The sequence below is a fragment of the Platalea leucorodia genome (assembly GCF_965183815.1).
Source record: "Platalea leucorodia genome assembly, chromosome: 6".
NCBI classification, from domain to species: Eukaryota; Metazoa; Chordata; class Aves; order Pelecaniformes; family Threskiornithidae; genus Platalea; species Platalea leucorodia.
Window position 1 is genome coordinate 37360154 of NC_138828.1, and position 15891 is coordinate 37376044.

The 15891-nt window shown below is 44.1% G+C and overlaps 1 protein-coding gene across 1 annotated transcript in view; it reads right to left on the reverse strand.

Annotated features, from left to right (window-relative positions):
* Nucleotides 1-1271: 1271 nt before the first annotated feature.
* Nucleotides 1272-15891, reverse strand: part of GATB (glutamyl-tRNA amidotransferase subunit B) — a gene marked incomplete at its 5' end in the record, with an annotated part of 44353 nt that continues 29733 nt past the window's right edge. Inside the window, 4 exons of the mRNA XM_082316379.1 lie at nucleotides 1272-2003; nucleotides 4559-4693; nucleotides 10261-10339; nucleotides 10754-10887. Coding sequence (XP_082172505.1) covers nucleotides 1875-2003; nucleotides 4559-4693; nucleotides 10261-10339; nucleotides 10754-10887 — 477 coding nt within the window. The remainder of the gene's footprint in view (nucleotides 2004-4558; nucleotides 4694-10260; nucleotides 10340-10753; nucleotides 10888-15891) is intronic.

A 15891-nucleotide genomic window follows, 5' to 3' on the forward strand; every position in this document is an offset into this window, starting at 1 on the left:
AACGGTACTTTTTGCTCATGACGTGAAAAGTGATAGTAAAAGCCTTTGTGTGAAGGTCAGATTACATGAAAATCATGGGGGGTGGGGTGGGGTTGGTTTGGTTTTGTTTTTCGGTGGAGTTTTTGGAGGTTTGGGTGGTTTTGGTTTTTTTTTTTTTTTTTTTTTGTTAAGGGTCATGGTTTTTGATTGCAACCATGTTACTGCTTTTTGTCAGCTGTATGACTTTTGAATTGTAAAGTTATTTTTATGTGAATAATGGGTATACATTTTATTCATTAAACGTATTTGAAAACCACGGGGTTTTTTCCTTCTAATTAAGAGTTCACACTTGAACCGCGAGTCAGTTTGTACAGAAACGTCCTCCTTGAGACCTTCATTAGCACTACTACTCATGAGACTGAGTCACCATCAACCTAGTTTGAACTAGTGTTGCAAGCACCACACTTGCGAAAGGTGACTGAAGTCCCAGGGCCATGACCTGCCGTGCTCCTGCGACAACGTCTGCCCCGCAGGCAGATCCTGAAGAGCGATTCTGAAGAAGTATCTGAGGTCTGAGATAAACGTGATCTTTAAAATGCATGGCTGAGCAGCCTCCAAAGGGATTTAAGAACTTCAAACCCCTGGTACTAAATGGGATTTCCTTCCCTAATAAATGTAAATTTGATAGGCTGCCTCTAGTTGCGCTACCCGTGAATGGTTTGATCAGCTAAAGTGGGTTGGGACTGGGAAGTTAACTCCAGGACCCTGGATTTCAGTGGGTACTTAAGGCTAGGAGCTGAAAAATGGAAGGTATAAAAAAACCAGCATAAACCATTCCTTAGGATTAAACAGTAGAGCAGACCCTGGCACCCAGCTGAATCCTGCTCAGTTCTGCTAAGCCGACTGCACGTTCAGTTCCTTCCCCAAAGCGGTGCAGGTCCCGGTGCCAGCAGAAAGCCGCGTGCCAGAGAGGTGTGCCGCCCCGGGCTCGCCGCGTTCCTAACACAGGGCCGAGTTCTCGTCAGCAGGGGAGAAACCAAACTGGCTCGAACGGTCCCTTTACTGCAAAAGAGAAAGGCGCTGCTTGCTCCTCTGTGGGCTGTGCAGGGCCGGCAGAAGTGCGTCCGCTACGCTGAACCTCCCAGGCCAAGAGGGGATGCGGACCTCGGCAGGGCTCAGGCGTGCATCAGTTAGGCACTCTGCAGAACTGGAAGAGCTGTGAGTAGGCAAAGCAGGTGTTTGGGTACGTACCAAGGAGAAGGCGAGCAAACAATCTGACGCTCCTTCTTGGATGTTTGTGGCACTCGCCTCAGGCACGCACTTAAGCAGCCAGCGACTTCATCTTTTCCCCATCCCTCAGAAACCAGGAAGACTGGTAGCAGTGGACATTTTTTTCCCTTCTGCTAGGCATGGAGGCACACGTGGTCGTCTTAATGACTGCCACGTCTCCTAATCATTGTCACTAGTGTGCTCGCGCTGAGTTACAGTGAGTTATTAGTGTGCACCACCAGATTTGGCATTCAAGATCTGTGAATCTCCCTTCTCACAAAAAGGCAGCTAGAAAAGCTGAGTTTACACTTGCTTTATTACAAAGCTAACCAATACAGCTTCAGCTCTCTGCATACTCACAGGCACCTCTGGGAACTTGTTTCCCACGGCTGTGTGGAAATCACATTTCCGAATGCCGCACCGAAGTGAGGGGGCTGCCAATGACTGCATCATCTCCTATTCCTTTGCTCATCTGCCCCTGGCCGATGCGCCCGGGGAAGGCTAGGACGTAACGCTGCTTGAAGAATAACCAGCAGTCCTGAGGAGGCACCAAAGTTCATTTGCAGTGAACCAGACAGAACGAAGCACGTGTCTTCCGTGGACACTTGGGTGGTTTTCTCTTGTGGCTACTCTGACAGCTTCTTCTCTAATAACTGCTTCACCAGAACAGGATTGGATCGTCCTTGTGTTTCTTTTTGTACCAGGCCAATTAACTTATTTAGAACTTTTCGATTTCCTGCTTTTATCGCCATAACCTTTAGAGAAAAAAAATCAACAGACACCACTGTTACAGTAAGCCCAAACGTTTTCACTCATTCACAGCCAAGGTACGCATATTTTTGTCCTTTGGACCATTGTGATTGATTGATAGAATACTGTATTTTGGGCTGTTATTTATAAAAACTGCCTTCAGCTTTGCAATAAGCTCTTGCCCTGCTCCCATGAGACAGACAACAGCACGTCCCTACAGCAGCAGCAGGGCCTTACGACTAATAGAAAGATCTCCTCTTATTGAAAAAGTCGGAAAGCACTTTTGGATTTTTAACAGTGTCTGCAACTTGAACAGCGACTTCTGGAAAAGAGCCAGAAAAATGAGCCCCACTTCTGTTTGCTAATAGGCTCTACCTTTTTACTCGACATACTGTTCCGTTATAACAAGTAATTTGCATCAAATCACAATCTATTTGATAATATTTGTGAGGTCCTTCAAGTGCAGACGTAGGTGTCTTTGTAACAGCATGTTATTTCCTTTAAGCGAGGCATCCTTTGCAACATAGCAATTAATTAACTGATCAGAAATACGACCTCCTATCAGACATCTAGTGTTTGATGCACAATCATCACCTGCAAAATAGCAAGGGCCACATTTAAAAGCTAAGTAAAGACACTGAAAAAAGCACTGGGAATTTCACTGTCAGGCGTTTCTAAAGGAGACGCTGCTGCTGAAAGACAAGCTTGGGGCCTTCATGTTGTTTGCGTGGCAGGGAAGGCATTCTCTGCGTTGTCAGAGTTACTGGGCAGAACACGACAGCTTCAATGAAACTGGATGTCATATTTACAGATAGTAAGGGAAGGATTGCAAACGTATGAACCACCCACTATGCCAACACCAAGCACAAATGCAAATATTGCTACTCATTACGGTATCCCAATTATTGGCAGTCTAAAATCTTCTCTGCAATGTCACAATATGGAAAGGACTCATTGCTCCTGATCTGCTAGAAATTACCCCTATGGGGCCGAATACAGTACAATCCAGATAGATAGATACTGCGTTTTCATAAAGTGCTCAGTGTTGGCTTGAGCAACTGTCTGCAAGTTAGTTGATTTTAAAGAAAGTTCCTATCAAAAAGCAAGGCATACTTTTTTTCCCCCCCCGTCAAGTACTCAGCTAACTCTATTTTGTAAGGTAAGCTCTCTCAGCAATTTAAAGCAATGAATTACAGGCCTTCAAGGCAGCTTTTGCCTCGGCGAAAGATCGCCTGGAAAAAGCAGGGAAGTGAGGCCGCTCTACTGCATTTGGCTTGACTAAAACAGTGGAAAACAGAGAGGAATTAAATTCTCAGAGAATGCATTACTATTGAAATGGGAGTGTAGTTAGAGACCTTCAGCGTCTGCACTTCCCAATCGGTTCTAACGGTTTTTTTCTATCCACACTTGTGCTTCTGTACCAGTCTGAAAATACAGCAGCACTTTTATCAGGCTCTGCAAATGAGTCAGTCTGATGGAGGTCATGCCGACCTACTGCAAGCTCATTTTCTTTATCAAAAGCTCTTGCAGCGCTGTTAGCACCCCCCAATGAGATCTGGGGTGGGTGGTACTGTTCTCAAAAGATGTTAATGGTTTTTTCCAAATGGCAAATGTATCTAGACAATGTTTATATTAGAAGTAAGCTATTCACTTCTGCTTTTACATTTTCGCTCCAGAGAACATATAAGCGCTTGTTTTCATTTTGCTTTTTATAAGGCAGATTTTAGGCTCTGTCAAGATCCCTTCCCACTCCTCCCCTTCGTGCTCAACAGGTTTTTTTTCCCTTTTTCCCAGCTCAGACCTTGGCAGACCGATGAGCCGCATGGGCTGCTGCGTGTCCTTCCAAGGAGATGGGGGAGAGCCAAACCCCCATCTTTCCTACTGCAGCACTTGCGCTGCTGCCACAGCCCAGCAGCAGACCGGCAGGGCGGACAGCGGCTCCGGAGCCGCTGCTGCCGCGGGGGCCCGGCTCCTCCCCACCCACAGGCGTTGTCAGGCAGGGGAGCCAGCTAGGCCCGTCGCTTTGGCAGTGGACGGAAACAGATGCAAGTAACATTTTTGCCTTGCCAGCCTCTGATGCAGTCTCTAATTCCATAACTAATATATGCCTTGCTGGAGGTAGCTTCAATCTCCAGCTTCAGAACAGTTTAACAGTGTTGCCCTAATATCACAACAGATGACATAAAAACCAGAGTTATGTGGCCGGGTGGCCAGGTCGGGTTAATGGCAGTATAGCTGAAGAGGGAAAGAGCCCCACAGTTTTGCCTTCCTGCATTAAATTTTTATGGTCTCTCAGAATGACTTAGCGCATTAGCCAGACTGGTAATTTCTTCTGCTGATCGTTCTCTGTATGCTTCAATTTCCAAAAAAACACTTAGTAAAATAAGAAAGGAGAAGAAAAGCCTGATAATATCTGAGCAGCAGCTTTAATGCTCCTCTACTGGCTCTAGAGCTCAAATGCCAATCACAAGGAGAAAAAAAAAAAAGAGGCCATTTTACCCCCCTTTTTAGTGCCACAGACTGCCATAGTGCACAAGCTTCCCAGCACCATCATAATCACCTCATTTTCTTGTCCATCAATCACCGCCTGGCAGATCTGTTCAAGCTCATTTTGATCCTGTATCAGTTCAAGTTTCTTTTCTTTAACAATTTCAAGAGGAGTCTTCCCTTCTCCCTTCCACAATTCCGCAAGCACCTGAAAATCACAGTGAGTAGCGAAGGTCAGCGTCTTGACGTATCAATGTTGTTTACATGCAGTATTTCAGTTACCGATCCAAGAAGCCAGATTTTAGTTAAAGCGAGAGCAGATTGTCTAAACGTGAACAAACCCAAGATTTAATCCTGTGCCTCGCTGACAGAGCTCTTGTACCCTCCCTCCTTTTCTGCATCCGGAAATAAGACAAAGCCTGTTCGCTCACTGCACGAGGGCAGGTTAACGGTTCCCAGCCGGAGCTCTGCAGCCTACCGCAGTACCGGGAGCTGCCCGCTACTACCAGCGATGGTACCTGTTCAACGGAGTTCACCGAGCGCAGCCCCCCTCTACCTGGCGGCACTGAGCCGCCGCTCCCTCGCTGGGAGAGGGGGGCACCACGGCAGAGACCGTCACCCGCTGCAAGGCTGTTTCTCAGGCAGTGCTCGCGCTCGTCTCGCATTATTCACAAGAACTGCCTAAGAGCAGCAAGAAAATGCATTTCCCTGAGAAATGTCTCTGCCCGGGAACTGACGATTAGCTGACTGTTGTACCAAGTCCAATCCCAGGTAACTCATCCCATTACCAGGCCTCATCAGCAAGCTGTAATGAGGATACGCGTGACAAAGCAGAAGAAAAATGGTGCCGAGCAGAACGAATGCAGCAGCTCCAGCTCACCTATGCATCACCTCCAGTACTGGAATGCCGGGCGAACCCAGGCCTCCGGAATAATCACTTGTTAATGCTAGTGTGCTTCCCTACACTGTAGCAGGGCTATTGCCCTGGAATAAACTTGAGAGAAGAGAACATTTATAAAAAACCAATTTCCTTGGGCAGTCATTTTCTGTGTTCCCTTTGCTCTTATTTCAGAGCTGTGGGAGGAGAGAAAGAAAACCCTTATTAAAACAGCTGCTTGTGCTCCATCCTGAGCTGAAGATGTAATTGTATGTTTGGGCCGTTGCTGTGTACCAATATGGAAATGGATGTCACGGCGAAATTTCTGCATTAAATACTCACTGTAGGATGAAAAAGAGGCTAGGATGGGGAGACGAGAAGGGGCATTCAAACCGCATGTTAAATAATTAGCAGGGCAGCAAGACAACTTAGGAAAAATGAAGCATGTGGGATGGTATCTTAACTACCCCAGCAATTTTCTTCAGCGTGAAGGATTTTCTGGTACAAAAGACCTTCAGTTAAACAATTCTGTAGCCACAACAGGTACTTAAGAACCACGCATTGACACAATTCCTGCAAGAGGAGATTTGTTTGCCAGCGGTACCCCAAAGCTTTTTATAGGATCTTATCACTCTGCTGGAGACCTTGAGAGAGGGTAACGACACGCGGCTGTACTGTGGCAGCTACATCTTGTTTTTCCCTGTAAGAGGGTTAAAGGCAGATCGCAATATTAAAGTTACTGATAAGCAGCCAGAGTTACGACCGCTATAAGTAAAGCTTTCAGCTGTTTATATCTAAATAAATCAGTGCAGTATATGATGTCTTCTACAAGATCTTCCTTCTAGCGCAGTACTTAAAAATCATCATGCCAGTGCTATCTGGAATACCCCTGGAAAGAAATACATCCAACAAAGACTCAACCTGCCTGCAGCCGCTTGCCTTTTTTTTGTTGCACTCCATTGCTGCCCCAGGCAGCCCCCTCCCGCTCCTTCCCTGAGGGAGCAGGCGGAAAGCTTTCCGTCCTCGAGGCCTCGGGAGGCACCAGGACGGTACGCCACTCCTCAGAGGGGGCCCTGTCCTCTTCACACAGCACAGCCCATAGCAAAACACCCTGGAGAGGCCGAAGCGCTGCACAAATCAGGGGCTGGACAATGAATAAGCCCTATCGCTCTCCTGGAAAAAGGCAGATGTGATTTTTTGGACTGGTATGTATTCAAGCAGGATGCCATGGGCTGCAGGAGGGGAAAATCTGCAACAAACAAAATCTACACAGCCGACCATGGCAGAGTTACCCAGGAGCAACTCATACATCAGGCTGACTCAGAGCAGGGCCAGGACAGCTTGACAGTCAGAGATCCGGCTCTGATTCCCTGCTGTTCCTATGCCAAACGTCTCCTGGCACTGAGAAAAGCTTGCCCATTAGAAACCTTGAAGGCACCAGATTTTCCCTGTGACATCTGCATCATGTGTACTTTTCAATTTGGTAACAAGCATCTCCACTCAGCTAGTAGAGCAACAATGTTAACAAGGCCCTTGCTTGTTTACAGGTGTGTAGGAAAGCAGAAAGAGATGTGGCCAAGACCTGTCAAAGATGCACTTTTAAAAATGTGTTTCTCCACTTGGCAAGGAGTACGAATCTAAAGAAAGCAGTTTAAAAAATGATTTCAACTCATTTACACAAACTGCCTGCACCAGAACAGGAGGATCAAATTATGAAGTCTCCAGAGCCAAAACGAGAATCTCAGGCCTCATTTCCATTACTGAAATCTCAGTAGTTTCTATTATCGATTCTTGCCCGAGCGTGATTAGATTTTAATGACGTTCTGCGGTCTCTACCTACACAGGCATAGCAGCAAACCATTGGTCAAGATGAATTAATCAGGACTTACACGTCTGGCTGCCACAGGCATCATATCAAACATTTTGCAACTGGTGAACGTGCCAGCTGACTGCTGTGCCTGAGAACGCTCCAACTGGAAACCCTATCTGCAGTGATTTGCTGCCAAGGGTGGGAGGGAAGCAGCAGGCAGCACCACTCCACTCAGTCCTGTGGGCATCTCTCCTTTCCAGTGATGGAAGCCTCCACGTCTGGCAGTTGTCCCTCAGCCTCTGACAAATGTGAGGGGCAGGCTGGGTCCAGTCCTCCAGATGGTATAGCCGTAATTGTCAAAGCAGATGGTTCTGTTTAGGTTTGTGTACTGTACTCATTTCCCTGCTATCTACTGCAAGTGGCCAAGTGGGTCTGTTGAAGTTATTCCTATGTGGGCGACCTACGCAACTGCAGAAGCAAACAAGACCCGGGGTCTGCTCTGCTTCATGCCCTGCTACAGATCCCCGACGAACGCGTGACAAGGCTGTCCGTGAGGAGTCGCTCCAGCACGGCTCTTCAGCAGCAGGGGCAAGTTTCTGCTTCCCTGGGCCAGGAACCAGCCTCCTCCCGCAATGCTGTAACTCAAAGGCAGGCCCCCTATGCCAGAGATGTACGCGCTGCCAGCCCTGCAAATGAGGACCGAGGCCCCATCTCGGGCGCACTCCCCATCAGACTGGTTTCGGCCCTGGGTGAGCAGCACCGGCACCTCCCACCACGGGCTTCAAAACGGAGCCTCTGGGGTGGGCCACAGCACGTGCCTGTGCAGGTGCCCTGGTCCAGGACACGCTCACCCCACAGCCCTGCACGCCGGCAGAGCTGGAAGCTGCTCCCCTTTGGACAGGCACACCAGTGTGAAATTGCTTCGGAGACCTCTGGAGTAGGATGCTGTATTTGATGGCAAGTTGGGTGTAAGCTCTATAATTACCTAAGTGGTAATTATGTAAGCGCACAGTGCCCTTTCCGTGGCATATGCATCCTCCCATACAATGGTCTGCGTCTATAATCAGTGCTCACAGCTTTTATCTGCTTGGGTTTTAGTGCCTTACACAGCACAGACCGAACACAAAACCTCTTAAAAAATTTAAACTGTTAACAGCTTCCTGCAGCGAGCATGTACGTGTATGCATGTCTGCGCACGGATGGAATCCTTCCATCCTTTCTCGTCGGATCTGTCTCTACCCCTGCAGTTCATGCTCCCCCACCCCAAGTGCTGCAATTCATCTGCTCTTGTGTATATATAGCCCTTTCTGCCCTCGGGCCACCCAGTATCTCTGCCTACTGCTGAGAATTGTTATAAACATTTGTTATTCTTCCAACATCCAGGCAACCAAAATACTTTTCTAAATGTGGCAAGGTTTCTGCAGTTTGATAGCATCACTCAGTGATGGCAAAGAGTACTGTTATTTCTCTGTGTCCAATTTCAGAACACCGAGGACAACACGCACATTACAAGGAGTTGGTAATTAAACAAGAAGAGCATCTCCGAAATTCTTGACGTTTCATAACCTGTCAGAAGTGCCGGCACACCAATAGATCACAACGCAAGCAACTCCTGTAGAAAAGCCTTAGTACCCTGTCTCTACCTCCACAAGGAAGATGCGAGTTAAGACCGGAGTTCCAAAGCTTCCCTTTCAAAGGCAGACACCAAACTGACGAGCGTGCCATAACCCCGCAGGCACAGAACCGCTCTGCATGCCAATGCTTTTCCTATTAACACTTTATCTCCTTTTTGAAGCTTTTACTTTTCCAATCCAAAATTTCCAAATGCACATGCCTGAAGTCAGGCACTTAAATCCTTATTTATGACACCTGTCACATGCAGCTGGCTATTCACAGAAGCAGACCAACAACAAGACCAACTTCATTAAGAACCACAAGCATCTCCAAAAACGAAAACAACAAACCAGGAAGTTTAAGTGTCTCCAAGTAGGGTAAAGAGCCGCATTTGCAACAGTTACACTTGGTTTATAATCATCATGCAAGAAAAAGTGAACTGACTTCAGTGCTATTCCAAAGTTGTACTTGGATTAAATCAATAAGTGCTAGAAAGATGGAAACCCGCCCTGCGTATTTCAGAGTGTTAAAACCTTGAAAGCAGACAATGCAAATTAAATATCTTCATTGCAAGTTAAATATCTTTATTAACAGTTTCACTGACAAACACCTGAGAAGAAGCAGTCATCTAATGTACTTGTCTAGAGGATAATAATTCATCTGAAAAGACAATGCATTCCACATAAATGAGCTGGCAACAATTTAAGATGAATGACAGATTTGTCCCTATCACAAAAAACCTCCAAATTTTGTCTATAGACACAGCAGTTACGGTACCCATCATAAGCAGTTCACAATTTTAGATACAGATCATCAAGAGCTGATTTTTCAGACTGTCCTAAGCAAGATGATATTTAGAAAGAGGGGAAAACTGGCTTTACCATCAGTACTTGCTTGAGACGTCCATGATAGCACTTGCTCAAAGAAGCAAGGATAAAAGAAAGGCCAGGCCTCTCCACTTTGCCTCAGAGGTACACCAAAGCAGAACTCTTTTTGTGACTACACTCGGGTGAATTCTACCCTTTTCCACATGCTAATGCTTGGGAAAGTAGACCCTACTGTCCCTTAGTACCCGGTAGATATTCTCAGCTTAACTGCAAGTCCGGGATTAACTCCCACTGACCTTTCACTCAGGTCTGACTTGAACTGTGAAACTGAGATCTAGTATCCAGTCTGTTCAGAAGCAGGATTTATTTATTTGATTTCAGTTCACATTGCTTAAATCTACTATTTGGCTTGTGCCCACTTCTAACACTGAATATGCAGATATATCGGTAAGATTATACACACACAAGGCATTTTCATCTATTATATTTATATAGTAGATACAAAATTAGTCCTTCATCAACACTCCAAGTAATTTCCTTTTAAAGCAACTGATGTACTGGTACACACTGACTGATTATAAAATTGCTACACGAATGGAGTAAGCAGCCACAGGCTCAAAGTACAGTAAAATCAAAAAGGTACTTACCTGCTTTGCTGCTGTAGAAGAAATTTCTTTTTTTTCTAGAAGGTTCAGAAGGTCAGCCAGGAGAAAAGAACTGACTGGGCTAGGGAAAAAGGGGGCAGAAGTTACCTCAGAGAATAAGGTGAAGTAATATATCTGCGCTACTGTTGCTTGCCTAAAGATCACACAGTTTTGCATGACAAGCTAGTATTTTTCCTCATGATACACTGTATTCAACTTTGATACCGATTGCCTGATTATGCCTTACCGCTGTCATATTCCAAAGAAGGAAGGCTCTGATTGTTACTCTTAACTACATGGTCCTCTTCTCTGCAAGGTATTTGGTTAACTTCATTCAGCGTGACAGTGTCAAGGCCTACGTAGTACTGCCTAGCGTAACAGACTTCACAGATGATAACTAAAGCAGAAGCGAGCAGTGGAGTGACATGATACCATTCATGGTACATGAGAAAAGGATCACTTTTGTTTCACCACTGTAGTAATCAAGAAACCTGACCTTTCCTTTACTGTAAGGGAATGTTGTTTCAAATAACTGAGCAGGTCATTTAGAATCCAGCCGATCACTTTCTTTGGCTTCATCTGGGTCTCTTTTACCACATTTTCAAAGAATTCTGTTAATCCGTCTTCATTCTGTTTAAGAAAAGTTACATGCATCAAAAAGATACCAGAGTGCAAACATGTTTAATTATACAATTACATTTGTAGTATAAATACTCAATCCTAAAGTAAACTTGGTTTTGTAAATTCATTGTAAAGTCCCAAGACTTTGGAGTCATTTTATTAACATAACAGCAAACAAACTATGTTACGCCTAGAATAGGTACATAGAGCTTATCTGCCAGCCTGTCTGTTTCGCTGGAACTTCCAATAAAGAAGTGATCTTTTTTTCTTAACTCCTCCTTAAAATTAGCATTTGGGGGAAGCTTTCTCATCTCCTCACGCGTTTTAAATATGTATAATGCTAGAAAATATAATGCTGCCATCTGACAGGCTGTCGTGCCACCTTTTACCAAGAAGAGATTTTTCCTGAAACTGTCTACAGATATTTCACTCTTGATCTTGCAATCACTTCTATTTATTTTGGATTTAAGGAATAAGTTTAGCTTGCATTTACCCTTCAATAACATGGAAAGGTCACACTGTAAGAATCAAGGTTTTCTTTTTCTAGTATTTTCAGAGAAGCTATGTAAGCTTTTCCACAGCACCCTAAATGCTCAGAAGGTATGACAGTAGGGGATTCAATTTATAGCCTAAGTGAAATCTGAGATGGTTTTTAGAAGAACAGACACTGCACAGTCTGGTGAATGCTGTGCTGTTTGTCATCAAGGCATTGATGGATCTTTAACTGCAGCACAGAACTCATTAGGTCTACTGAAGGCTGAAGAGATATTAAGCGGCAGCTCCTGCCTTTTCAAGGAGGAATCCAAATCCAGTGTGCCACTGGACTTCTGCAGCGTGTGGCATAAATGCACAGGAGGACAAGCCAGCTCTCAGAATTTGTGAGAGGTAACAGTTTAGAGACAGCCAAGGAGCTATTCTAAGTATACTACCATCACAGCAAAAACATTTTCCAAGCACATACTGACTGCAGCCAGATCTCTCTGAACAGTTCTGCGCAAAAAGAGTGCAGGTACATACTAAACCAAAGCCTGACTTTTCCGCTCAAACACATCCCGTCAAAACAGTCTCACTCGCCCTTGTTTTTAAAGGAGATTTATCACCATAGCAATACAGAATTTTAGACTTTCCTCCGCAAAACTTTGACAACACAAACTTCCAACAGCTCTAGATACCGCATTTTTCATTGGTGATGATGTATGGCTTTTGAGAAGACTGCAGACTACTGCTCTCTGTTTTGTGAAACAGAACAAAATGTACTTAGATTAATGGTTGATGTGCTGTAAAACAGGTGTGACAAAAATCAGACCCGTCCCCTTTACCTTGAGACCGTGAGCAAAGAAACCAAGTTCTCAGCCTAGGAAAGCCACTGAGGTCTTTTGCCAACCAAGGTAAATCTTGTAACTCCCCTAGCTAGCTATCTAATACACGCAGACATAATTCCCTTCTTTTCCAGTGTTCTTACAAATTTAACTAGCAGTTACTTTGTAATCAAATAATGTAAAATCTAAGGCTAAACAGACTAGAGGAACAAATCTGGCTTAAAAAAAAACAGTAAAGGAATGACGTGATTACCAAAGTACAGTAACCTTGATTAAAAACCGCGTTTGTGTTAAGTGGAATTACTAAAATGATGCATTACTAAATACTGTACTCTTTCTAATTCACCTCAGGATTCATTAGCACAAACAAACACTGATTATTTAAACAGCGGGTTCCCTTCCACAAAAACACCTGTCCAATTTAGGTAGGAAAAAGTGAGCACGTATAAATGCTGCTTTCTTTACACATGCTGCAGAAGGTTTTACAAACGCTCCAGGCAGAGCGGGTCTAGCTACAACATTATGCACACGAAAACAATGTCTGCGGGTGCCACATGTCTGAACGCAGGCTACACAACTCAGAGGCAGCACGTCCAGCCCCTCCATCACGTATAGGCTGGAGAGCGTATCCCTAGCAGGGGGCGCATTCAGATTTCTGGATGCCAACAACCTGGCTGGTGCTACAGCTCTGACCCTGCTGCCAGACCTTTGAAAATCAAGGACAAACACACCCAGCCTTCCCATTTTAGTAAGACGATTTCCAGGTAGCAAGAGGAGAAAAGCCCAGGAATACTCAGACAGACTTACGTATGCTACCAGGTAACGAACCCCGTACTTGCTACTTATGCACACAAAACCAGACATATTCCCCAAAATTCCTTTGCATTTAGTTTTAGGCTTTTTAAAGTGACTGTCATTTTCTGTAGCCAAAGCGTAGGAAAACCCAGCAATGCTAGACTGAAATGAATACGGCAAAATGTCAAAACATGAAAATGACTGACAGAAATGAAACATTTTCCTTATTTTCTTGCCATATTAGAAAAACGCAGGCATAACTTGATTAGCATCAATTTCTAGATATTGTACTACTTGAACTTGACTTTAATTTGTTCTGCATTTTCGTCAACTTTCTTCACGCCAAATTCACTCCAACTACCAACACCCCCCCCTGTCCCTTGTGATAGATCTGAGCTGAAAACCACTGCATGCTCTAACATGCTGGTTTACAGGAACGCTAACTGACTGTTCTCACTTAATTCTGAATAACATATTTTAATCTTCATAGAAGGAAAACCAGAAATCTGGAATTGCAGCACCACATTTGTGATCCAGGCCCACTCGGTGCTCCCATTGCACACCAAATATGCTGTAACTTATTCATTAGAATCTCACTGGCATGAAATCTGACGTATTTCAATCAGATGCAAATTTCTTTCTTAAACATGGTTTAAAATGATCGCTTAATAGTACTGAGATGCCAAAAAAACTATTGGTGGAGTGATTCCAGATGCTTTTTAAACAAATTTAAACCAATACATTATTTTACAAAATACCATGGGTACAATCTTTAGGGACATTGGGTCTGTAATGCTAACTTATGCTTTTAAAGACCAATAATGTTTCCCAAAGAACTGAAGAAGAGAACTACTCAATTTAACAAATAAAATGTCATTTTCTGCTTTCTTATTCCCATTTTCACCATCACAGTTCCTACAATAACCAACTGTGAGGTAACAACTGCTGCAAAAATGCGCAAGATTGTCAGGGGAAAAAACCAGAAAATCTAGCCTATTAAAGCAGACAAGCAGAGCAGTCAAAGAAAGTTCCAACTTTTTCCTATAGCTTCCTATAAAACAATTTAAGTTCTAAAAATAAGCATAAAGTCACCTGCACACCATCATGTATGAGGACAGCATGTCATAAACAAAACGGTCAAAACCAACTTCTACAGCATCCCACTTTTGACTGTTCCAAGGATTCACCGATGTAATTGTTCCACCAAGGCAGTGAGCCAAAGCCCAAGTGGAACTGCTACTTTTATCTGAGTAAGCAGGGGAACAGTAAATGTACAGGAAGACTTAGAATTCAGATGAGAAAGGAAATGATCAGACTGTTTTTTTTCTAAGGCTGTACAGTGACAATTGATCTATTTTTTGGATAGACCACCCTGGACTTCAGCATGCTTTTTGAAAACAAAACGTCACATTAATGTCTATGCCAATACATCTTATTTTTTTGTCTCAATAGGAAGCAAGACAAAAATATTATAATACCATAACTGGCAACATTGTCAGAGATCCTTCTTGACTTAAGTATTTGCCAGCCTGCCAGTTGACACAGCAAAGTAGAAACTGCATGCAGAAATTGAGTATCCAAATACCATGGAGTCTACGTGGCTCAAAGAATTGTATCTTTACGAACAAGAAGGGTTCTGCATGAAGAAAATCAGAAACTTCATTTATTTTTGCAATTTATACAGAACTGTCAAAAATGTAGCAGTTTACACTTAAGAAATTTCAGATATAAAGATATTAATAGGTAACGCTCTCCTATTTCAGTACATCTTATAATTAGGCAAAGCAGGAGTCAGAGATTCTCAGTACTGCAGTACGTACAGGTAGCTCTTGTATATGAGAATAAAGCTCATGAAGTAAGCTCGGAAACTAACTTGCATGCTGAAGTATGGTGTTGTTTTATTATAACTTTGGCGCATAATGTTTTCTCTAACAAGTTGGCGCAGAACAGAGATTTTGCATTTTAGAGTCATCCCTCTACCACTGCCATTTATTTAATGAGCACTCCTGGGCGCTCTAACCTGAAAGAATGCTCATTAGATTTGTGCATCTGGCCCTATCAGCAATCTTCTGCAGCTTCTGATGTAAGCTTAACACAGCAATGGACGTACCGTTTTCAGATGAATTAAGGTTAACTAGTCTCTCAGTGAACAGGCAAGCAACTTTTATGGAGAGTATACACGCTGACATTCTAATGCACAATAAAAGAAGACCCGCAATGAAGAACGCGTTCACTTCATGCATTCAAATGGATGCATTATCTTATTACAAGCTGAATCCCAAATTTCAGCTTGGAGCTCATTAATTGTCTTCTATGTTGCAAAAAGGAAAAAAAAGTTAAAAGGGAAAAGGCAAAGGCAATAGTGGATTTCAGAGAACAGGTGGAAAGAAAGGGCTGTTGATGAGGCAAATATATAGGGCTAGTTGATAGAGACGACAGAAACCACACAGCAGAAGCCATCACTACTAGCAAAACTGAAACGCACAAGAAGTGGGTTGATGCCAAGTGAGAGGAGTGGGTGTACTGGGTCTGGCTGCGATGGAGTTTATTTTCTTAAGAGCAGCCCGTAGGGTGCTGTGTTTTGGATTTGTGAATAAAGCAGTGCTGACAACACATTGGTGTTTTGGCTACTGCTGAGCAGTACCCAGAGGGCGTCAAGGCTTTCTCTTTTTCCCGCTCTGCCCCCCACAGCGAGTATGCTGAGGGTGGGCGTGAAGTTGGGCAGGGACACAACCTGGACAGCTAACCCAAACTAACCAAGGAGATACTCCATGCCATATAACACCATGCTCAACGAGAAACACTGAGGGAAGGGGATTTTTGGGGAGGTAGTCATTGGTCAGAGACCAGCTGTGCATCAGTCTACTTGTGGAAGGTGGTGAGTGATTGCATTTGCATC